The sequence below is a fragment of the Oncorhynchus kisutch genome, linkage group LG12 (assembly GCF_002021735.2).
Source record: "Oncorhynchus kisutch isolate 150728-3 linkage group LG12, Okis_V2, whole genome shotgun sequence".
Lineage (NCBI taxonomy): Eukaryota > Metazoa > Chordata > Actinopteri > Salmoniformes > Salmonidae > Oncorhynchus > Oncorhynchus kisutch.
Window position 1 is genome coordinate 39,297,258 of NC_034185.2, and position 26,454 is coordinate 39,323,711.

At 42.9% G+C, this 26,454-nt stretch overlaps 1 protein-coding gene across 1 annotated transcript; it reads right to left on the minus strand.

The window, feature by feature from the left end:
* LOC109900986 (opsin-5) lies at positions 1-26,280 on the minus strand. The gene is made up of 4 exons (XM_020496938.2): positions 26,055-26,280; positions 12,731-13,024; positions 9,762-10,087; positions 1-2,141 (listed from the first exon to the last, which is right to left on the minus strand). The coding sequence occupies exons 1-4, from the start codon at positions 26,131-26,133 to the stop codon at positions 1,776-1,778; spliced, it is 1,065 nt and encodes a 354-aa protein (XP_020352527.1). The 5' UTR covers positions 26,134-26,280; the 3' UTR covers positions 1-1,775.
* Between the last annotated feature and the right edge of the window lie 174 nt (positions 26,281-26,454).

Consider the following 26,454-nt stretch of genomic DNA (forward strand, 5'->3'; position numbering starts at 1 on the left):
ATATTGACTCTAGGGGGTTTTAATAACTCAATGCAATATTTTGAATTTTGCACACAATATTAATGCAAACAAAGATGAATTTAGATGGAGAAACAGGATCTATTAATGTCAAAATTTCAGGGTCTCTGTTACAACAACAACATTCAACAAAAAACATTCTATTGTCAGAGGAGTTGAGTTTCAGAGCATGCAGAGGAAAAGAAGATCACATTTTTCCAGATTTTCTATTTTCTTTTCAAGGTTTTCTTGAAAAATAGACAAACATTGGCAGTAGAATAGCCTTAATGAAGAGCTCAGTGACTTTCAACGTGGCACCTTCATAGGATGCCACCTTTCCAACAAGTCAATTAGTCAGCTTTCTGCCCTTCTAGAGCTAACCCAGTCAACTGTAAGTGCTGTTATTGTGAAGTAAAGTGTTTAGGAGCAACAAAGAGAGAGAAAAAAAAAAATGCTTTTCTAAAGCCCTTTCATTTTCTCAAGAGTAGCTCTGTTACAATCATTAGAGGTCACACAAACAAAGTCAGATGTGAAAAACGCTTCCTGAAGTTTCCAGCAGCCTCCAAAATGGCACACTATTCCCTATTCCTTACATAGTTCACAACCACTGCCACATCAGAATAATATTAGCTACATAGGGCTCTGTCTAAAAGTAGTGGACTATGTAGGGAATAGGGTCCAATGTCAGATTAGCTCTCCTCTTTTAACTTGATGGTTCCTGAGGCTTCTATTGGGGACAAACTCACAGAACACTCTAGACATGGGGAGGATAGTCAAGAAGGCTGTCTCGTAGCCTGCCAATGCTACAATATCCAACAAGTCTCTCAAAACAGGAAGAAAGGGACCAGAACTATGGCCACAGAGACCATTGTAAATGCTCATAGCGTCCATTGTGAATGGCCATAGTGACCATTGTGAAGTTTAAGTTCAATGCTACAGTACCTCACAACAACATTCAACGATAAAGTGAACTTTACAATAACACTTAAAGGGGCATTATGTCATATTTTTGCATTTTCGTTTCAGAAAATGTCCTTAATATATCTGCGGTAATAGTGTAATGTTTCACAATATTTGTTCAAAAATGAATCAATTGGGGCCCACACAAAGTTACATGATGATGGTGCAGTCCTCCTATTTGACAACAAAAGCTGGTCTGTCTCTTGTCAAATTGGAAGGCAGGACCCTCCCTCTCTTCCATCAGCGTCACTCAGAGGCATGGTTAACTCCTCACAAGCACAATGAACAATGGCAGAAATGGTGTGCAAAACTGAAAGTAAAAGAGACTCAGAAATTGACTTGCTTTAAGAAATTGACTTGCTATTTCCTGGTTGCTAAAATTCTACATCGCAAGTAGAATTGCAAGTGTTGTAGCAGTGCAAATGTTGTTGCAATTCACCCAGTTTCCTTTAGGGGGCTTCATTCTACATGATATTCCTTTAACTTCAAGCCAAAAAACACAATGCTTTACAACTTTTTCATAAACATGTATGAGCCCTTATAAAATCTTATTACAATGATTATAATATGTGATGTGTCTTATGACTGCATCATAATACATTTTGTCTGTTGACTTCAAGTAAATTATTACTTTGTTGGTGACGTGGCGAGGACGAGGCTATGACCTAGTAGTAACAGTTGATTAACTCGCACCCCATCCATTTGTGACCCTTTAACGCACACGCACACACACAGTCTTAACCCTTTGATGGGTACGGACCAATGTTCAAACAGGCTGTGTTCCAATACTTTTTCAACAGGAGCTTGTCAGCTCTTTCTCAGACTCTTTCCAGCACCGCAGTTCCCAACTTCCCCACCAAGGGAGCTCTATTCTTATCATCCGGAAGGCTCTGTAGTAGGTCAGACCTTACACTCTGCCTGCCCTCTCCTGTCTCCCTACACGAAGGTGAGTCTGGTTGGGCAGAGCAGCAGATCAGGACCTGGAGCTGGCGTCTAAAGGAGCGTCTGAAGATGTAGTAGATGAAAGGGTTGTAGGCTGTGGAACCTTTAGCGAACAGGCAGGGCAGCAGGGAGACCACGGGGGCCAGGCTGTCCTTCTCCTTGGTGTGGAACATACTCCAAAAGCTGAGCACCACGTAGGGAGACCAGGCTACGATGAACCCAGAGCTGATCAACACCGCCATCTAGGGTGAAGAGGAGAGGGGGAGGAGATAAGGGAGAGGGGGAGGAGAGAAAAGGAGAGGGGAGGCGTTTGCCTGTCAAAAACATAGCATAGACTATGTTTACAGCCATGTCAAACTTCTTAACCTGAGGTAGCCAAATTTGACAGGGACTAAAGCATTTCTCGTGATCTAGACTTGTACGCTTTGTCACAGTCACTCATGAGCTCTGCTTGAGCCCCATGTCTGAAAGACCCTAAGTAGTGGAACCAGCTTGAAATAGGGTTTTGCCCGGATAAATATAATTTTCCAAAATGTCAGCAAAACTGGTACTGTTTTGATATCTAACCAGAGTTGTATTATTCATCCCTTGTAAACAAACAAACAGCGCAAAAACAAAGTAATATCTTTCCAGGTGGGATAGCTAACAAGTGGATAAATCATGCCTCTCCATAATGTCAATATGCCTTGTCCATTGCTGTTCTGGTTAGTGATTATTGTCTTATTTCACTGTAGAGCCTCTAGCCCTGCTCAATATGCCTTAACCAACCATTTAGTTTCATCTCCCAGACATGCGGTGACATCAGCTGGTTTAAATGTTTCTAGAGACAATATCTCTCTCATCATCACTCAATGCCTAGGTTTACCGCCAATGTATTCACATCCTACCATACCTTTGTCTGTACATTATGCCTTGAATCTATTCTATCGTGCCCAGAAACCTGCTCCTTTTACTCTCTGTTCCGAACGTACTAGTCGACCAGTGCTTATAGCCTTTAGCCGTACCCTTATGCTACTCCTCCTCTGTTCATCTGGTAATGGAAAGGTTAATCCAGGCCCTGCACTCCTATACCCCAGCCTTGGTTTCATGCATGTTAACATTAGAAGCCTCCTCCCTAAATTTGATTTATTCACTGCTTTAGCACACTCTGCCAACCCGGATGTCCTAGCCATGTCTGAATCCTGGCTTAAAAATGTGGCTTAGGAAGACCAAAAACCCTGAAATTTCCATCCCTAACTATAACATTTTCCGACAAGATAGAACTGCCAAAGGGGGCAGAGTTGCCTGCAGAGTTTTGTCTTACTATCCAGGTCTGTACACAAACAATTAGAGCTTCTACTTTAAAAAATCCACCTTTCCAGAAACAAGTCTCTCAACGTTGCCGCTTGCTATAGACCCCCAGCTGTGCCCTGGACACCATATGTGAATTGATTGCTCCCCATCTATCTTCAGAGCTTGTGCTGCTAGGTGACCTGAACTGGGACATGCTTAACACCCCAGCTGTCCTACAATCTAAGCTTGATGCCCTCAATCTCACAAATTTTCAATGAACCTACCAGGTACAAAGATATCAAAGATATCATCCTAACCAACTTGCTGATAAAAGAATTTGTATGTTTAAGAAAATGACTAAAATATTCCATCCTGAAACCATAGAACTGTATGAAATTAGTTAGTCATAATCCAATAATCTGTGTGACTAGACCTTTTAAGACTAGGCCACTGTGTTACTATTTCGCAATATGAGCAGGGTATAGTTGAGACATTCAAGGACAACTGAACTGTCGACTTGTGATAACGGTGAAACTAATAACTGGAAAGATGCCTCCCCCTAGGGAGGAGAAAAACTGTTAGAAACGGCTAGGCTTGCAGAAGATAATGAAACATGTTGCAGAAGTGTGATAAACAATGTATGTGAACTGTGGAAAAATACAGCCCACCTAAAGCGAGGTGGAGTTTCTACTGATGTGAGTTCATTTGTGTGTGTGCAATAAAAAGACTGTTCTCATTTTGAAGACAGAGCGCTCTCTGAATAAAGTACTGATCCATTGCAGGCTGAGACTTTGTCTGTTTCTTTGAACTGGAGATTTACAACCTTCAGGATTCAGACAGAGATATTAAAAATAGTTCAGTTTGAACATTGAGGATAGAAATTCTCGTGACACTTGCCCTCCAAATACACCTCTGCTGTTTTCAACCAAGATCTCAGCGATCACTGCCTTCATCCGTAATGGGTCTGCGGTAAAACAACCACCCCTCATCACTGTCAAACGCTCCCTAAAACATTCCAGCGAGCAGGCCTTTCTAATCGACCTGGCCCGGGTATCCGGGAAGGATATTGACCTCATCCCATCAGTCGAGGATGCCTGGTTATTATTTAAAAGTGCCTTCCTCACCATTTTAAAAAAGCATGCCCAATTCCAAAAATGTAGAACCAGGAACAGATATAGCCCTTGGTTCACTCCAGACCTGACTGCCCTTGACCAGCACTAAAACATCCTGTGGCGTACTGCATTAGCATCAAATAGCCCCCGTGAAAAGCAACTTTTCAGGGAAGTTAGGAACCAATATACACAGGCAGTTAGGAAAGCTAAGGCTAGCTTTTTCAAACAGAAATTTGCATCCTGTTGCACATACTCAAAAAAGTTCTGGGACACTGTAAAGTCCATGGAGAATAAGAGAACCTCCGTCCAGCTGCCCACTGCACTGAGGATAGGAAACTGTCACCACCGATAAATCCACTATAATTGAGAATTTTAATAAGCATTTTTCTACGGCTGGCCATGCTTTCCACCTGGCTACCCCTACCCCGGTCAACTGCCCTGCACCCCCCACAGCAACTCGCCCAAGCATCCCCCATTTCTCCTTCACCCAAGTACAGATAGCTGATGTTCTGAAAGAGCTCCAAAGTCTGGACCCCTACAAATCAGCCGAGGCTAGACAATCTGGACCCTCTCTTTCTAAAATAATCTGCCAAAATTGTTGCAACCCCTATTACTAGCCTGTTCAACTTCTCTTTCGGATCGTCTGAGATTCCCAAAGATTAGAAAGCTGCTGCGATCATCCCCCTCTTCAAAGGGGGAGACACTCTAGATCCAAACTGCTACAGACCTATATCTATCCTACTCTGCCTTTCTAAGGTCTTCGAAAGCCATGTTAACAAACAGATTGCCGGCCATTTTGAATCCCACCGTACCTTCTCCGCTATGCAATCTGGTTTCAGAGCTGGTCATTGGTGCACCACAGCCATGCTCAAGGTCCTAAATGATATCATAACCGCCATCGATAAGAGACATTACTGTGCAGATGTATTCATTGACCTGGCCAAGGCTTTCGACTCTGTCAATCACCACATTCTTATCGGCAGAGTCAACAGCCTTGGTTTCTCAAATGACTGCCTCGCCTGGTTCACCAACTACTTCTCTGATTGAGTTCAGTGTGTCAAATCGGAGGGCCTGTTGTCCGGACCTCTGGCAGTCTCTATGGGGGTGCCACAGGGTTCAATTCTCGGGCCGAATCTCTTGTCTGTATACATCAATGATGTCGCTCTTGCTGCTGGTGATTCTCTGATCCACCTCTACGCAGACGACAAAATTCTGTATACTTCTGGCCCTTCTTTGGACACTGTGATAATTAACCTCCAGATGAGCTTCAATGCCATACAACTCTCAATCCATGGCCTCCAACTGCTCTTGAATGCTTGTAAATAAATGCATGCTCTTCAACCGATCGCTGCCCCTGCCCGTCCAGCATCACTACTCTGGACGGTTCTGAATATGTGGACAACTACAAATAACTGGGTGTCTGGTTAGACTGTAAAATCTCCTTCCGGACTCACATTAAGCATCTCCAATCCAAAATTAAATCTAGAATCGGCTTCCTATTCTGCAATAAAGCCTTCTTCACTCATGCTACCAAACATACCCTCGTAAAACTGACCATCCTACCGATCCTCGACTTTGGCGATGTCATTAACAAAATAGCCTCCAACACTCTACTCAACAAATTGGATGCAGTCTATCACAGTGCCATTCGTTTTGTCACCAAAGCCCCATATACTACCCACCACTGTGACCTGTACACTCTCGTTGGCTGGCCCTTGCTTCATACTCGTCGCCAAACCCACTGGCTCCAGGTCACCTACAAGTCTTTGCTAGGTAAAGCACCGTCTTATCTCAGCTCACTGATCACCATAGCAGCACCGACCCGTAGCATGCGCACCAGCAGGTATATCTCACTGGTCACCCCCAAAGCCAATTCCTCCTTTGTCCGCCTTTCCTTCCAGTTCTCTGCTGTCAATGACTGGAACGAATTGAAAAAAATCACTGAAGCTGGAGACTCATACAGTGGGGCAAAAAAGTATTTAGTCAGCCACCAATTGTGCAAGTTCTCCCACTTAAAAAGATGAGAGAGGCCTGTAATTTTCATCATAGGTACACTTCAACTATGACGGACAAAATGAGGGAAAAAAAAAAAAAATGTAGGATGTAGGATTTTTTATGAATTTATTTGCAAATGATGGTGGAAAATAAGTATTTGGTCAATAACAAAAGTTTATCTCAATACATTGTTATATACCCTTTGTTGGCAATGACAGAGGTCAAAGGTTTTCACACACTGTTGCTGGTATTTTGGCCCATTCCTCCATGCAGATCTCCTCTAGAGCAGTGATGTGTTGGGGCTGTTGCTGGGCAACATGGACTTTCAACTCCCTCCAAAGATTTTCTATGGGGTTGAGATCTGGAGACTGGCTAGGCCACTCCAGGACCTTGAAATGCTTCTTACGAAGCCACTCCTTCGTTGCCCGGGCGGTGTGTTTGGGATCATTGTCATGCTGAAAGACCCAGCCACGTTTCATCTTCAATGCCCTTGCTGATGGTAGGCGTTGATACTTTGGTCCCAGCTCTCTGCAGGTCATTCACTAGGTCTGGGATTTTTGCTCACCGTTCTTGTGATCATTTTGACCCCACGGGGTGAGATCGAGGGAGATTATCAGTGGTCTTGTATGTCTTCCATTTCCTAATAATTGCTCCCACAGTTGATTTCTTCAAACCAAGCTGCTTACCTATTGCAGATTCAGTCTTCCCAGCCTGGTGCAGGTCTACAATTTTGTTTCTGGTGTCCTTTGACAGCTCTTTGGTCTTGGCCATAGTGGAGTTTGGAATGTGACTGTTTGAGGTTGTGGACAGGTGTTGTTTATACTGATAACAAGTTCAAACAGGTGCCATTAATACAGGTAACGAGTGGAGGACAAAAGAAGAAGTTACAGGTCTGTGAGAGCCAGAAATCTTGCTTGTTTGTAGGTGACCAAATACTTATTTTCCACCATAATTTGCAAATAAATTCATAAAAAATCCTACAATGTGATTTTCTGGATTTTTTTTCTAATTTTGTCTGTCATAGTTGAAGTGTACCTATGATGAAAATTACAGGCCTCTCTCATCAAGTCGGAGAACTTGCACAATTGGTGGCTGACTAAATACTTTTTGCCCCACTGTATCTCCCTCACTAGCTTTAAGCACCAGCTGTCAGAGCAGCTCACAGATCACTGCACCTGTACATAGCCCATCTGTAAATAGCCCATCCAACTACCTCATCCCCATACTGTATTTATATATTTATCTTGTTCCTTTGCACCCCAGTATCTCTACTTGCACATTTATCTTCTGCATATCTATCACTCCAGTGTTTAATTGGTGTATTGTAATTACTTCGCCACCATGGACAATTTATTGCATTACTCCCTTATCTTACATCATTTGCACACACTGTATATATACTTTTCTACTGTATTATTGACTGTATGTTTGTTTATTCCATGTGTAATTCTGTGTTGTTGTATGTGTCGAAATGCTTTGCTTTATCTTGGCCAGGTCGCAGTTGTAAATGAGAACTTGTTCTCAACTAGTCTACCTGGTTAAATAAAGGTGAAATAAAAAATAAAAAATGACTGTGAATCTGTGAGTCAGAGAGAAAGAGGTGTGAATCTGTCTTTGGTAATGTATCTGGAGATGGATCTCACTCTAATAGGTCATTCATTATCTGTCTGTTTGCATCGTAGGAGAGCGGAAAACTAAACTGGGCCTAACCACTGGTCATGAATTAAAGAACAAAGTGAATGTGAAAGATGTATTCAACTGCTCTTGAAGGAACATTTTAAATTCAATGAAAACTTTTTTTTTCTAAATGCAAAATTATTCATTTTGTCATTTAAAAGCCTTCCACATTGCATGAATAAAATAACTAAGCAGCACTCTTCATACGAATCACACTGCGGACACACACACACACACACACACACACACACACACACACACACACACACACACACACACACACACACACACACACACACACACACACACACACACACACACACACAGGAATGTTTCAGAGATTTGTACTGGAACAGACAGATGTGTGAAGTGTCAGAGAGGTGACCGGGAGGTGACCCAGCATGCTCTGTCAAACACTACAGATTCATCAGAGGGACACACAGAGACACTGGTAAACCAGTCTTTCTCTGCTCTCCCCTCACTCTCTTCTCACCTCTTCTCCTCTCTCTCTCTCTCTCTCCCTTCTCATCTAATCCTCTTCTCGCTCTCCCCTCTATCTATCCTTTTCTCGTCCTCAACGTTCTCCTCGTCATGACTTCTGCCGAAGTCGATGCCTCTCCTTGTTCGGGTGGTGCTCGGCTGTCGACGTCCCCGGTCTTCTAGCCATCATTGATCCATTTTTCATTTTCCATTGGTTTTGTCTTGTCTTCCTACACACCTGGTTTCAATCCCATTCATTACCTGTTGTGTATTTAACCCTCTGTTTCCCCAATTTGTTTCATTTGTATTTATGGTTTTGGAGTTATGTTTTGTTTTATTAAAATACTCCATTTACCGAGTTTATTCTCCTGCGCCTGACTTCCCTGCCACCCCATAAACACGTTTGTGACCCCTCTCTGTGTTCCATAAATGAGCATTAATGGTAATAAGAATGGTTAAATCACATGCTTTTTCAATGGTAAGAATGTTATAAAGGGATGTACATGAAGAATGTGACAACTAGCATTGATGTCCATAAGAATAGTAAACTTAAATGTCCTTGTTCTATAAGCAGCTATAATTTACACAGTATTTGTCTTGGCAGCTTGTGGAGCACTGTGTGAGCTATGGCCCTAAATATAAACTATCAAAAGATTCAATTAATCACAAACACACACGTCCTAGAGAGAAGCAATCATTTGTATAGCTGAAAGGAAGCTGACAGTCAGTGTCACTTCCCATCTCAAATCACATTAGATTGGTAATTACATCAAGGAGCAACAGAAGGAGGGAGGCAATTTTACAATATTCAAACAAGGCCCTTAGCTTCACTCAACAGTGCAATCTGTTGTTGTTCTTGTAGGTTTGCTGTTTGGTCCACTGGGCTATAGGGAAAGATAATAACACTTCTCATTAATTTAACAACTTACATAATTGATTTATTGACTTCATCCCAACAACCCATTAATAAACTCACTAATCTAATTAAAGCTGGAATCCGTATTTAAACTGCCATGTCCATTTGTGATATTACAACAACAAAGAAGTTACTTTAAACAACAAACACTGTTTTCTCCCTTGGATATCATTGCACGCACGATAAAACACCACGCACGATAAAACACCACGCACGATAAAACACCACGCACGATAAAACACCACGATAAAGCTGGCGAACGCTGCTCTCCTCCGTTTCACCGACAAACAATAACAAAGGTACTGGGGAGAACAGTGGCACTGTTTCACTGTATGCGGATTCCAGCTTTAAAGAAAACATATTTCATTGAACGGTTAATAAACAGTCAACAGATAAACGGTCATACTCACCAGAGTGACCTTCCTCTCGATGTGTCCGTAGTGGAAGTCGCTGCTTTGGATGGCCTGGTAGGCCTTGTGGAGTTTCCAGGCTATGCCGAAATAGGAGAAGAGGATGACGAGGCAGGGGATGAAGGTGCAGAGGATAGACAGAGACATGATGAAGGTGGAACGGTTCAGGGAGTCTTGGTAACTGGCCCAGTCCACGGAGCAGGCCACCCCGAAGGGCTCCGGTCCGTAGCCACCCCATCCCAGTAGAGGGAACACAGCCCACAGCCCAGAGTACAGCCAGATCACACTGATCATCATGGTGATGGTCCGACGCTGGAACTTATTGCCTGGTGAAGAGGTAGAGGGGGAGAGTTAGAGAAGGGTAGGAAGAGAGGAAGAGGAGGACCCCAACCCTTAGCATAAACCTTACCCTAACCCTAATCCTAACCCTAAACCAAAGTTGAACTCTAGTCAGATCACACTGATCATCATTATGCTATGATGCTGGAACTTATTACCTGTACGAGAGTTAAAGAGGAGTGTACAGTAAGGACAGCTAGAGCACTGCAAGGACCCTATTTGATAGGCGCCTTACAATCTCTCCCAATGGGGATATTCTTATTAAAATTGCGGTTAGAGCTTCTTTGGGAGAGACGTCCTGGGGGTTCGCAGCCCACTAGGAACCTCTTGCTATTCCCTCACTTCATTAGAGTAATGATCCATAAGAACCCACACTTACACTGCACTAAACCTCCTGATTTACTTATTCACATTCATCAGAAGCACCGATGATGAATCGGTATTGACTAGCTGTCAGTGACCACCTCGGCTGCAATCCAACCCACCATTTTTTAAACATTTTTATTTAATTTAACCTTCGTTTAACTCGGCAAGTCAGTTAAGAACAAATTCTTATGTCTGCATTTGGAACCAACCCTTGCAGGGACTACCACGGAATTAGAATATGTATATTTCTGAGTCAACAGTTTGGAACGGACCGTAATGAGCATATTACATAGATATGGAGATAGATATGATGGCGAATAAATGAATGAATGAATATTATGATGGCTGATCTAGCTGATAAAAACAATGTGGTTGGTAGAGTGACTGTAAGTAAGCTGATTGTGGGTCACAGAGCATTACATCCAATTTAATAATATTATATGCCATTGCATGTGTGTACGCATGTGTGTGTGTGTCTGCCTGCATGTGTATATATGTGTGTGCCCTATGGTGTCCAGGTAAAGATCAGCCAGGTCGGATGTATCTACCCATTGAACATCGATTTGCTATTCAACAACAGCATGGGTTTTTACCATATAATTAGAATGGCTTTAAAATGCAAATTCTATAGACGTCTCCACCCCCTGCTGGTAGTTTAGATTATGAGTAATAAAACCAATAATAATGCACCCAGAACCTTAAGAAGTATGCTTAGAACGACTTATTTCCGTGTCTTTTTTTCCATTTAGTGTATCTGCACCAGGGGATTATCATGCATACATTCTTGTCACGCCAATCCCTACTTTGTACATTATGAACAAACGTTTCAGCTGAATAGCCTTCCTCTTCAGTATGCAGGACACAGACAGATGTCCAGAACTGGGATTTTCAAACACTTCCTGGTCGATTGTCCATGCATCCAGTCAGGCGTATATAATACAGTAGCTGATGTATAAGTAGCATTACACTGTATATCAGGCACGTGCACAGGTAGTTGTTTACTTGTGTCCGAGCACCTGCCCATTTGCCCTCCCACTCGCCAAGTGTCCTTTTGGGTGATGGTATAATTATATTTTTTGTACACAGTTTTTGTTGTTGTTCTGAACACACTGCCCACAAGTCATTGTGACGTTGTTCAAGTTCGCCACCCTCCACCCCCTGCAGCATAAAATTTGATTAACACTTGATAAAACTGGAATATCACTTGATTTACATCATCGTCAATATTCGGGCCAGTTGGCTAATAGCCTACGTGCAGCAGAGAGAGGAAGAAAGGCATAGAGAGGAGCAGCTGCATCTACGAACCTCCGACACAACTCCATCCCTTCTTCAGTCGGGAGTTGCACGTGTGTCAGAGCAACAGCAACGTAGGCAGTCTAGACTCTTGCCGGCCGCTAAAATATAAGCTAGTAGCCAGCCAGCCATATATCATGAGTTAGAAGACTATTAATTGTATATTATTTAAGAGCATTGAAGATAAATCACAATCAATAAAATAAATGCAGGTGGGTGACCTTTTTCATTTTGAGCACATGCCCCCTGAAAGGTCAGACTTTTGAGTAACAGTGGAATCAACCAATCACATTTGAACAAAAGCGCATGTAAACTTTCCTCTTCTCGAAGGCTGACAGGTCACTGTGCAATAGTGAGCAGTAGTTTTCCCATGGTCTAGCTAGCTTTTGTTGTAAGCTAGTGTGTAGTGGCTGCAGCAGGTGTTGTTGAAGAGGAGGTTGATGCTAATGTGTTAGCTTCGCCCTTTTCAAGATTAACTTTCATAAAGCAATTACGTTTCAAATGATCATCATCTAGTAAATCACTATCTGTTGTTAACTAGCTATCTCTGAAAATAATGTGTTATGTGTGTGAAACATTGTTACATTTAAGATTTTAGATCACAGATTTATTTTGTGTGCTGAACTTGAAAAATATGTTTGCAATGTAATAGCTATACGTTTTGACTGGGAAATGCTTAGCCTAACGATTGTGTTTTTGTCTCCTTATCATTGGAATCTACCTGCTTATTATGTCAGAGTGAATGTGCTGCTTATTCTTTAACTTCAGGCTGTGAGTGACAGCTGTCTTTCTATCGGCCCTCTGTGTTTTACAAAAAGTGTTCTCTCCTACATGGAGTGTTTTACTGTCCACAAACAAATGGTAGTTTACCAAACAACCTCCACTATCAACCAGCCACTCTACCGCACTTTTTCAACCCAGCTTGCATTTAAAAAGAAAACTGTGCTCAACTGACGGACTCATCACCATACCTGTTTTAGGTGGGTTTCCTGTCACCAGGTATCGTACCAAACCCATGACAGCCAGGGTCATGATGCTGGCCGTGCCGAAGATCATCCCCATCAGGCCATAGTAGAGGCAGGAGGAATTCCCTCCAATCCAGGCATGGTTGAAGAGCGAGGCAATGGATAGGGGGTACATGCTGAGAGCCATGCCGATGTCCGTCACAGCCAGGTTGACTGTCAGGAGCTCCGGGGCCTTGAGGTGAGTCGGCCGCAGTGCTGAGGTCAGCAGGACCGCAGCATTACCCAGCACTGACAGCACCGCTGGATGGGAGAGAGAAAGAGAGCAATAAGTCAGTCAGTCAATCAATCAAGGAATCAAGCAAGAAAGCTGAAAGAGAGAGCAAGGATTAGTAAACTAATCCAGCAATCAATTAACCAATCAAGCTGGAAGAAAGAGAGAGAACGGGGTGCCGGAGGACATCCTATTTGATCGAGGTCCCCAGTTCATGTCCCGGGTTTGGAGGGCGTTTATGGAGCGTCTGGGGGTCTCGGTCAGCCTTACCTCTGGTTATCACCCCGAGAGTAATGGGCAGGTGGAGAGAGTGAACCAGGAAGTGGGTAGGTTTCTGAGGTTGTATTGCCAGAACCGGCCAGGAGAATGGGCGAGGTACGTCCCATGGGCGGAGGTGGCACAGAACCTACTCCGTCACTCCTCCACGAACATGTCGCCATTCCAATGCGTGCTGGGCTACCAGCCGTTCCTGGCTCCGTGGCATCAGAGTCAGACCGAAGCTCCTGCGGTGGAGGAATGGGTACAGCGCTCTAGGGAGACCTGGCGGGCAGTCCAGGACTCTCTCAAGCAGGCCAGTGGAAGACAGAAGAAGAGCGCTGACCGCCACCGCAGTGAGGCCCCTGTGTTCGCACCAGTTGACAGGGTCTGGCTCTCGACCTGAAACCTACCCTTCCGCCTGCCCTGCCGGAAGATGGGGCCACAGTGTGTTGGGCCATTTAAAGTCCTGAGGAGGATAAACAAGGTGTGTTATAGATTGCAACTTCCCTCTTACTATCGCATTAACCCCTCGTTCCTTGTGTCTCTCCTCAGGCCGGTGGTAGCTGGTTCCCTACAAGAAGGTGAGGTGCCGGAGGTCCCTCCGCCCCCTCTGGACATCAAGGGGTCCCCGGCGTACACGGTACGAGCTATTCTGGACTCGAGACGCCGGGTGAGGGGCCTGCAGTACCTCGTGGACTGGGAGGGGTACGGTCCGGAGTAGAGGTGCTGGGTACCGGGAGGGGGGGCATTTTAGATCCTTCCCTCTTGAGGGACTTCCTCCATCCGGATCGCCCTGCGCCTCGCCCTCTGGGTCGCCCTCGAGGCCGGGGTTGGCGCGCTGCAATTCTACTGCAGTCATTTTCAATGCAGGTTGCGGGTGATTAAAAGGTCAAATTGCTGTATATTCTCACTCTAGCTGGATTCCAATAGAATACAATGCCAAATTGATTGAGCCTGCAAAAAACATCAGTTAAAGGGTTAAGATCTATAAAATCCATAGTACTCCATCTAAGACCATCATATCCCAGGCATCTTATTCGTGTTTCTCAAAACTGGGATAGGAGATTATTCATGTTATTGTAAATGGAATATGATGTAGTAATGTACAGTTTGCAAATTATTCTTTAACAACTATTTTTACTGACAGTAAGTCATGATTTGATTTTCTGAGTGACTCGTTCATTTTAGTAGTTCGTTTGACCTGAAGGCCGCAAAGAATTCTACAGCAGGATTAATACGCCGCTCCTCCGGTGACTCTGGAGACGTGCACCGACCAACATCTGTCTGTCATATAGACTGAGTGCCCAAAACATTAGGAACACCTGCCCTTTCCATGACATAGACTGACCAGGTTAATCCAGGTGAAAGCTATAAGTCCTTATTGATGTAATTTGTTAAATCCACTTCCATCAGTGTAGACGAAGGGGAGGAGACAGGTTAAATACGTTTTTTTAAGCCTTGAGACAATTGAGACATGGATTGTGTGTGTGCCATTCAGAGTGTGAATGGGAAAGACAAAATATTGAAGTGCGTTTGAACTGAGAATGGTCGTAGGTGCCAGGCGCACCTGTTTGAGAGTGTCAAGAACTGCAACGCTACTGGGTTTTTCATGCTCAACAGTTTCCCATGTGTATCAAGAATGGTCCACCACCCGAAGGACATCCAGCCAACTTGATACAACTGTGGGAAGCGTTGGAGTCAACATGGGCCAGCATACCTGTGGAATGCTTTCGACACCTTGTAGAGTCCATGGCACGACGAATTTAGGTTGATCTGAAGGCAAAAGGGGGTGCAACTCAACATTAGGAAGATGTTCCTAATGTTTTGTACACTCAGTGTATAAAAGCATAGAGAAGAAAACTATTTGTTTAGAACTGATAATTGATCACATGGTGCAAGAATGAATGCAAATAGTTGATTATTGAATGTTATGATGGACACATCTTTGTAGAACCAAAACATACACCGCCTCTGCTCAACAAACTCGAGAATGAACCATTTGGTGTGCTGCAGTTCGTGAGCAATGTTGTGCTTATCACCCTAACCGCAGTCCATCAATGCATTCTGCCAAGAGTCGTTCACAATCTAGTACGGTTGCGGCCACAACTAGACCTCGTTTCAAATGTACCGATAAAATAATCTTATTTGTATGCCTAGGCATCAACAAAGGTACATTGGTTAAAGCACGCTTTTAAAAGTCTGTCACAAAAGACAGCTCCAATAATCCCCCTATGGTGAACGACATTTGAACGAGAAGCTTGTAGAATCATTACTATTTCGAGTTTTCAGTTCACCGTTCGCGCGTGCGTGCTCTGGGCATTACTAACTCATATGAACGAAATGAGTCCAAAGATTCGTTCTTTTGACTGAATGAGTCAAACATCAGATTAATTAAAAAGAGCCAAACTTCTCATCACTGATGTCAACTCAAGAACGAGTTTTGAAATGAGCGGAATGGCTGGTTGAAGCAGAGTATGAAAAGGAGATGGACAACATTCTTAAGTTTGAAGCGCTCTTGCACAAAAGACTCTTGCATAAAAACATTGCTTAGCTATTGACCAATCCCGTTCTGCAAAAATTCCGATAAGTTCAATAAGGGAGGGGTCATTCTCCTCCTTACATATTGCAATATTGGATCGATCCATCCCAAAGAGAGTGTGTGCCTGTCTGTGTGTGTGTGTGTGTGTGTGTGAGGGGGGGGGAGCAGAGCGGTCCGATCCAACCGACCTACCAGGAATAGAAAATAACTAATGACCAGCCTGCTTGGGTAGCAAAAACACATTTACGCCTTAAAATAATATTTTTAAATAAGAAATATAATAAGAAATATGTTGGCAACTGTGTTATAAAAATAATAATGCCCTTCAACCCAGAATTATCGCCTCGGGCCTCAGAACAGTCCTTGTCACAAGATAATTCCCTGGTTCTCTGGCATAATTGCCTAATTCTACAACAGGTTGGTCAAAACAAGCATTGTGATTGGTTGAGATGCGTTCTAATTCATACTATTAAACCTGTTTAGCATGGGTCAGCCTATGACGCAAAAATGGGTATCTTGTTTTCAATTCCATCTGAGCAATCCCTGTGCATCCACTATCCCATTAGCCCAGGGAGCCAATTCGTTAAGTTGATCTCCACTGTAAAAAGCATCTAGGAATTATTTCCTCTTGCCTTTAGCTTAACATTTGGTTTGCAACAACAGGGGTTTGTACAAACGTTGCTGTCTGTCTCTCGACATTTGCAACATTGTTTCAATAATGAAATCCGATCTCCACTGTCTTATTGAGAATTAAAGTGTCAGGACGAGATGGATCTTTTCTCAGCCAGTCAAAATCATGAATCAGCATGATTGGATATGGATATATACAAATAATTGTCAATTGAAAACAGCTCAAACAAAATTAAATGCAGCTAATCTGCTGTTATTCTAGCTGCACAGTTTGACTTGACTTTGTTAGCTGTAGTGGGCTAGCTACAGTAGCAAGCAAGAGATAAGAGTGTTGACAGCTAGCACAGCAATGGAACAGTTAGAACAAACGACTGTGTTGCGTCCATAGATAAAGAACAAAAATACTTTCTGGCAACCTAACCTAACCGAATGAACGGCGGGCCGGCTTGGCTAGCAATCATAGATGTGTCTGGACTAGGCCTATATTTTCATTGAGAGATGAAATAGTAGCCTATGAATATATAATCGTGTAAAATTGTTTTATTATAAAACCAGTTTTGGATCCTGGATGCTAATTGGTTGATATGTGGGACAAAAACTCCCACAAAATACCATGACCTATTGTCATAATTCCACTGCCCCACTGCCAAGGCAGGAAATTCATAAACTTAATCTTCCTCAGTAAGAGAGCATCTACACAAGTTTTTCTTTTTCAACATTGGTGGTTGTATAAACCTACCTCTCTGACTCTATAACCTGTGCAACAATGTATCATTTTACAAACGCGATCTCTCCTGTGGCAGTAGGCCAGCTAACCCAAGAATGAATGTGAAACTAACAATTCACCATGGAAACCATAACAACTCAGAATTGTGTTACTGTCTTGGTGTGTTTGATGTGGACACCAAGGATCTTGAAATTCTCGACCCGGTCCACTACAGCCAAGTCGATGTGTATGGGGGCGTGTTCAGCCCTCCTTGTCCTGTAGTCCACGATCAGCTCCTTTGTCTTGCTCACATTAAGGGAGAGGTTGTTGTCAGGTCTCTGACCTCCTCCCTATATCCTCTCATTGTTGTCGTTGATCAGGCCTACCACTGTTGTGGCATCAGCAAACTTAATGATGGTGTTGGAGTCGTGCGTGGCCACAATTGTGAAAAGGGAGTACAGGAGGGGACTAAGTATGCACCCCTGAGGGGCCCAGTGTTGAGGATCAAGCGTGGCAGATGTGTTGTTGCCTACTCTTACCACCTGGGGCGGCCCGTCAGGATCCAGGAGCCAGTTGCAGGGGGAGGTGTTTGGTCCTAGGGTCCTTAGCTTAGTGATGTGCTTTGAGGGCACTATGTTGTTGAACGCTGAGCTCTAGTCAATTAACATCATTCTCACATAGGGGTTCCTTTTGTCCAGGTAGGAAAGGGAAGTGTGGAGTGCAATGGAGATTGAGTTATCTGTGGATCTGATGGGGCGGTATGCAAATTGTTGTGGGTCTAGGGTTTCTGGGATGACTGGCCTTTCAAAGTTATTCATGACTACAGACATGAGTGCTACCGGGCGGTAGTCATTTTGGTAGGTTACCTTGGTGTTCTTAGGCACAGGGACTATGCGGTCTGCTTGAAACATGTAGATATTACAGACTGTCAGGGAGAGAACAGCTGGTGCTCTCATGCATGGTTCAGTGTTGCTTGCCTCAAAGCGAGCATAGAAGGCATTTAGCTCATCTGGTAGGCTTGCATCATTGGGCAGCTCGCGGTTGGGATTCCCTTTGTAATCTGTAATAGTTTGCAAGCCCTGCCACATCCGACAAGCATCAGAGCCGGTTTAGTAGGATTGGATCTTAGTCCTGTATTGACACTTTGCCTATTTGATGGGTCATCAGAAGGCATAGTGAGATTTCTTATAAGCGTCCGGAATAGTGTATTGCTCCTTGAAAGCGGAAGCTCTAGACTTCAAATCAAATTTTAGTACAGTGCAGATGTTGCCTGTAATCCATGGCTTCTGTTTGGGATATGTACCTACGGTCACATGTGCCATTAACCTAGCCTACTGATTAGCGATATCTGGACAAGTATTAATCAGCAGGTTTTATAAGAAAACCAGCCAGACAAGAAAAATGAATTGATGTTGAAATGCAGGAGAGGGACAATAATGCACACGAAGAGCAAGCATCATGAAACACCTTGTACAAGAGATCCCCCGAAGCCGATATGGATTTACTGACCTGCTTTTACGTCGTCGTAAATCCTACCCGATACCTTGCTAGAAGAAATGGTGAGTTAAATAAGGTGCCTTATTGGCTTTATTTAGAATTTAATCAATTAGCCTAACACAATAGATCCAACTGATCCACCGGTAGCCAAGGGGACAACATTTGTTTGTGAAGATGAATTTGCATAATACACATGTGATTTCTCTCATTCTGAGCACCGTGGATGGATGCCCTAATGTGTTAAGCACCCAATGCATATGGAAGTCCAGGAAATTTTTCAAATATCCAGTCAATTCAAATCTTGGAGACCCTGTCACACACACACAACCACCATGCATTGTTGCTACTATTTATTATTTATCATGCTGCTCATTCAGTTTAAACCTGATTTTATGCATATCCAGTGCCTTCAGAAAGTATTCACACCACCTTGACTTTTTCCACAATTCGTTGTGTTACAGTCTGAATTTAAAATCTATTAAATTGAGATGTTGTGTCACTGGTTTACACACAATACCCTATAATGTCCAGTGGTGGAAGAAGTACCCAATTTTCATACTTGAGTAAAAGTATAGATACCTTAATAGAAAGTTACTCAAGTAAAGGGCGAAAGTCACCCAGTAAAATACTAAACTCAGCAAAAAAAGAAAGGTCCTCTCACTGTCAACTGCGTTTATTTTGAGCAAACTTAACATGTGTAAATATTTGTATGAACATAACAAGACTCAACAACTGAGACATAAATTGAACAAGTTCCATAGACATGATTAACAGAAATTGAATAATGTGTCCCTGAACAAAGGGGGGGGGGGTTCAAAATCAAAAGTAACAGTCAGTATCTGGTGTGGCCACTAGCTGCAGTAAGTACTTCAGTGCATTTCTTCCTCATGGACTGTACCCGATTTGCCAGTTCTTGCTGTGAGATGTTACCCCACTCTTCCACCAAGGCACCTGCAAGTTCCCGGACATTTCTGGGGGGAATGGCCCTAGCCCTCACCCTCCGATCCAACAGGTCCCAGACGTGCTCAATGGGACTGAGATCCGGGCTCTTCACTGGCCATGGCAGAACACGAACAGAACAAGCAGTATGGCAGGTGGCATTGTCATGCTAGAGGGTCATGTCAGGATGAGCCTGCAGGAAGGGTACCACACGAGGGAGGAGGATGTCTTCCCTGTAACACACAGCGTTGAGATTGCCTGCAATGACAACAAGCTCAGTCCGATGATGCTGTGACATACCGCCACAGACCATGACGGACCCTCCACTTCCAAATCGATCCCGCTCCAGAGTACAGGCCTTGGTGTAACTCTCATTCCTTCAACGATAAACTCAAATCCAACCATCACCCCTGGTGAGACAAAACCGAAACTCGTCAGTGAAGAGCACTTTTTGCCAGTCCTGTCTGGTCCAGCGACGGTGGGTTGTTGCCGGTGATGTCTGGTGATGACCTGCCTTACAACAGGCCTTCAAGCCCTCAGTCCAGCCTCTCTCAGCCTATTGCGGACAGTCTGAGCACTGATGGAGGGATTGTGCGTTCCTGGTGTAACTCGGGCAGTTGTTGTTGCCATCCTGTACCTGTCCCGCAGGTGTGATGTTCAAATGTACCGATTCTGTGCAGGTGTTGTTACATGTGGTCTGCCCCTGTGGTGCTGTCTTAGGTGTCTCATTACAGACATTGCAATTTATTACCCTGGCCACATCTGCAGTCCTCATGCTTCCTTGTAGTATGCCTAAGGGACCCTGGGCATCTTTCTTTTGGTGTTTTTCAGAGTCAGTAGACCTGCGAAGTCAGATTAGCATATAGGCCAAGGACTAGATATGCATATTGTGTTTTTTTATGCTGATCTTAAACTTTTTTGTTCATAATGTCTCCGCCATCATTTCATATGACCGAAAACAATTTGTGGACATCAGAACAGTGATCAATAACCTTGATTTGGATTGGCAGCACTAGACGTTCTGTTTACTCAGGACCAGGCCCTAATCTCCTGGACTTGAAAGAGGAAGCCGTGGTGTAAAAAAAGGCAGTCGAGATAGACTGCCGTTTTTCTATTGGCAAATGTGCAGTCACTGGAGAACAAACTGGATGAACTCGACACTATCCCATCAACGGGACCTGAACAACTGTTATATGTTTCTCAGAGTATTGGCTGAACCAGGACATAGAAAATATACTGTATATCTTGCAGGTTTTTCCATGCATCATCTAGACAGGACAGCAGCCTCGAGTAAGACCCAGGGGGGAGAGGTGTGTCTCTTTGTTAACAGCAGCTGGTGCGCGATCTCTAATATTAAGAAGTAGAATACCTCATGGCAAGCTGCAGACCATACTATTTACCAAGAGTTTTCATCTATATTTTTTGGAGCTGTCTATTTACAACCACAAACCGATGCCGGTACTAAGACTGCACTCAATGAACTGTATAGAGTCATAAGCAAACAAGAAAATGTACATCCAGAGGCAACGCTTCTTGTGGCCGGAGATTATATTGCAGGGAAACTAAAATCTGTTTTAACTCATATTTACCACTATAAGCCCTTGGCAGGCTGCTTTTGCAACTCTGAAATGTTGCCTCCACTCAGAGAACATCTTTAAGCCCTAGGCAACCCATCTAGCCATAAGTTAATTTGAAAGACAATAGCAAGGAATTTCTCTAATCTTAAATTCGGCCTGCCACTTTACAGCTAACCACAGCCAGCCAGAGGCCGCAAGCTGTTTTTGTTGTTTCTATAAATACCTTACATTTGTTGTGATTTTTATTTGATTGGATTTATTTGCCAGTTTAAAAACACAATACAACCACGCATGTGAACATGTGAACTTAATGCATTTACAATCACTGAGGATGACACAAAAACAAGTAACACACCTACCCAGTTAGCAAAACATTTCCCCCCGACTTGCTATTTCTCTCTGTCGCTACGCACATGGCTATAAATTCCTACTGCTCTAGTGGAGTTTGCAGCTCAAGACAAAATTTGCATCACTGGCGGGTAGCCCCCATTCAGAGGACCTTATAAGCAGGCCGCTTTTGCATCTCTGGCGTTTAGCCTCCACTCAGAGGACCGCTATACGCCCGAGGCAAGACATCAAGCCCTGAGATAATTTGAAAGACAATAGCAAGAAATTTCTCTAATCTCAAATATGGCCTGCCACCTTCCAACTAACCACAGTCTGTTTTTGTTGTGGTCTCTAAACCTTAACCTACTTGTAATGTAATTTCAATTTGATGGCAAAATGGCTTAAGGACAACAAAGTCAAGGTATTGGAGTGGCCATTACAAAGCCCTGACCTCAATCCCGTTGTGGGCAGAACTGAAAAAGCGTGCGTGAGCAAGGAGGCCTACAAACCTGACTCAGTTACACCAGCTCTGTCAGGAGGAATGGGCCAAAATTCACCCAATTTATTATGGGAAGCCTGGGGAAAGCTCCCCGAAATGTTTGACCGAAGTGAAACAATTTAAAGGCAATGCTACCAAATACTAATTGAGTGTATGCAAACTTCTGACCAACTGGGAATGTGATGAAAGAAATAAAAGCTGAAATAAATAATTATCTCTACTATTATTCTGACATTTCACATTCTTAAAACAAAGTGGTGACCTAAAACAGGCAATTTGTACTTGGATTAAATGTCAGGAATTGTGAAAAACTGAGTTTAAATGTATTTGGCTAAGGTGTATGTAAACTTCCAACTTCAACTGTATATTATGGCAAAAAGCCTCCTTATGAACTTTGGATGTGCCTCTCTTAGTAGTCTGCTGGAAATTTTAGTTTGGATTTAGATATAATTTTTGTATAATGGAGGTGTAAGGACCGACGCAGGAGACGAGAAGCAAGTACAGCGAGTGAACATTTAATGGAAAAAGGACATCAAACATAACAAGAACAGTGTCTGGACGGGGGGAACAAAACGACATTACGACAATAATGTTGACACGGGGAACAAAACTGAGGAACAGACAGATATAGAGGGGGCAATCAACAACGTGAAGGAGTCCAGGTGAGTTCAATGAGTGCTGATGTGCGTAATGATGGTGACAGGTGTGCGTGATGAAGGGCAGCCTGGCGCCCTCGAGCGCCAGAGAGGGGAGCGGGAGCAGGCGTGACAGGAGGCTTTAGGAGAGATAGGAGAGATAATATTTAATAATTTTAAACCTCCAAACTCATGTTCGTTATATAAATATGCCCGTTTTACTTTTATTTGGTTTGAAAAAGGATTATCCTGGAGTCAGTAGAGCCATGACTAAACATGTAAACTGCGATACCACTAGATAATTCATGAGGGTAACTTTCTCATTGATGTACAACTGTTTCCTTCTCCACTTCAATTCATAGCCCAGGCATGTATTTGCTTATTTGCTTTATTAGAGACAGGCTTCTATTTGAGCCAGGCTTCTATTTCCTTAATGCACACAGTATTTGCTCATTTGCATAGTTAATTGTTTAATTCCAGAATTCACTTCTAGCATTTTAATACATTTCTTAATGTACTGCACTAATATGTTAACATTTACACACTGTATCACGTTCCTTTTGTCTTAGTATGCCTCTATTTAGATTATTATTAATATTTTTTTAACTTTTCCTTGACATAATAATTTGTATGCATTTTCAGCAGTTATTACTTGCGCCACTAGAGGGTGATCAGTCAAATTTTAGGGGTCTGTACTCCCAAAGTTGTTGCCTGTTTTTGTGCTTGCCAGTTTGCTAGCAGTTCAAAGCTGTTAGCAGCCCATGGCTAGCAGTTTATTACTGCCGATAAAAAACAACGATTGCCATAATTTCTTTCAAGTCGTTATTGCATTTTTTTTAATGTTACAAATCAAACATTAAACCTTGTAAACAATTCATTGCAATCCATGGTAACCTCATAAGCAATTCATTTAGCCCCACCATTTATTTGAAACGTTTATTTGCTGAAACGTTTGCTGGCTATGAAAAGGGACAGGCGGCTATTTGAGACTCAGCGTTTAATTTAGGCTTTCTGTCAATGTTAATAGTTGCAAGATCGCTCAACACCAAGCGCATCAACTTCACCACCTGCCCATTTAATTGGGAAACCATTTGGAAATTTAAAGTTTGTACCTTTTAGAGACCCAATCTGTAGTATAGTATATACTGTAGTATAGTATATAGTATAGTATATACTAAAAAATATATATAAACGCAACATGCAACAATGTCAATGATTTTACTGAGTTACCTGTTCATATAAGTTAATCAGTCAATTGAAATAAATGCATTAGGCACTAATCTGTGGACTTCACATTAATGGGAATACAGATATGCATTTGTCAGTTTACATATACCTTAAAAAAAAGGTAGGGGCATGGATCAGAAAATGGTGACCACCATTTGCCGCATGCAGCGTGACATAACTCCTTTGCATAGAGTTGATCAGGCTGTTGATTGTGGCCTGTGGAATGTTGTCCCACTCCTCCTCAATGTCTGTGCGAATTTGCTGGATATTGGTGGGAACTGGACACACTGTCATTTACGCCGCTCCAGAGCATGCCAAACATGCTCAAGGGGTGACATGTCTGGTGAGTATGCAGGCCATAGAGTAACTGAGACATTTTCAGCTTCCAGGAATTGTGTACAGATCCTTGCGACATGGGGTCGAGCATTATTGTCATGATCGTCGTAATGATGAGACCAAGGTGCAGCAAAGCAAAACAAACAAGCACAAACGAAACGTGACGCTACTAGTGTGCACACAGGCACCTAATTGTAGACACGATCCCACACCAGAAAGTGGGAAACAGGGCTACCTAAATATGATCCCCAATCAGAGACAACGATAAACAGCTGTCTCTGATTGGGAACCATATCAGGCCAACATAGACATACAAACCCCCCCTAGACCTACAACAACCCTAGACATACAACACTAGAGGACCCACCCTAGTCTCACCCCAACCTAACCAAAATATATAGAAAACAGAGATATCTAAGGTCAGAGCGTGACAATTATCATGTTGAACATGATAGCGGCGGATGAATGGCACTACAATGTGCCTCAGGATCTTGTCACGGTTTCTCTGTGCATTCAAATTGCCATCTGTAAAATGCAATTGCCTTAATTATCCGTAGCTTTTGCATGCCCATATCATAACCCTACCACCATGGGGCACTCTGTTCAAAACGTTGACATTAGCAAACCGCTCACCCACACAATACCATACGGCAGGGTAGCCTAGTGGTTAGAGCGTTGGACTAGTAACCGAAAGGTTGAAGGTTCAAATCCCCGAGCTGACAAGGTCGTTCTGCCCCTGAACAGGCAGTTAACCCACTGTTCCTAGGCCGTCATTGAAAATAAGAATTTGTTCTTAACTGACTTGCCTAGTAAAATAAAGGTTACAAAATAATAATAATAATACACGTGGTCTGTGGTTGTGAGGCCGTTTGGACGTACTGCCAAATTCTCTAAAACGACATTGGAAACGGCAAATGGTAGAGAAAATAACATTTAATTATTTCGCAACAGCTGGTGGACATTCCTGCAGTTGGGATGCCAATTGCATGCTCCCTCAAAACTTGAGACATATTTGGGCATTGTGTTGTGTGACAAAACTGCACATTTTAGACTTTTATTGTCCCCAGCACAAGGTGCACCTGTGTAATGATCATGCTGTTTAATCAGCTTCAACTTAACAGTTCACCTGATATACCATCAAATAAAAGCTGACAGTCTGCACTTCATAGTCATTGTATAATTCATTCAAATCCAAAGTGCTGGAGTACAGACCCAAAACTACAAAACATTTGTCACTGTCCAAATATTTTTGGACCTCACTGTATCTGAATTGCAACAGGAGGACTGGGGTGTTGCACCACATGTAAACACTCACAGTTTTAGATGTACATTTATCAGGAATCAACAGAAATGTACTTTTTGTATATATTGTTTGTGTAGATATCCTTATTTCATGTATTTTCTCATTTGACATCAGACAGCTCACCAATGGAAGTATGGTTTCCACTGTGTCCAGCATAAATGATAAGCGACAAATGAAAAGCAACAGCTTTGGTCAAATCAATGAGTGCACAATAACCACTCACACATCTAGAGCACACATTGCCAACCATTGAAAAGACAACCATAATGCTTTGTGTCAAATCTATTATACCGTAAGTGCTGCTTATTCTTTATATATCCACTACTGTATGTTGCCAACCGATATGACTTTGGTGTGATATACAGTATGGCTGTAAATTCCACTGAGAAATTAGAGAAATGTAAAACGTAAAACAGCTCACGCGCAAAGAGTGTGTACGGAATATGAATCCCTTCATCCTCTAATCACCATCTCCCCAGAAATCAATCATGCTCTCACATCTATCTGAAATCCTGTCATTTGTATTTCACAAATCCCAAACTACTAGCCTCATGCAGAATGCTGAACAAATCCAAAAGTAACTCACCTATCACCACTAGGTACATGCCTGCCCAGTAGTCCACAGTGGGTGACAGTTTGGACATGTATTTGTTGTCCTCCTCCATCCTCCTCTTCCACAGACAGACCAGACCAGTAGGGACCAGTATTCACACACCCCAAAGGGTGCCAGCGATAGAATTTTACCTCTGACAGGGAAACAGGCTCTTCTGAGTAATATTGTGAATAATGTGAAGAATAATATTCTTCACATTATTGACATTACCACAGAAAGCATATTCAGTTCCGAGAATCTTTATACACTCACTCTCTATAATGGACTCCCACACATATGCACCCAGATGTGCACATCACACACACACACACAAACACACACACTCATTTACACATACACTCCTGTCCTGTCCGCTTTCTATGCTCCTGTCAAA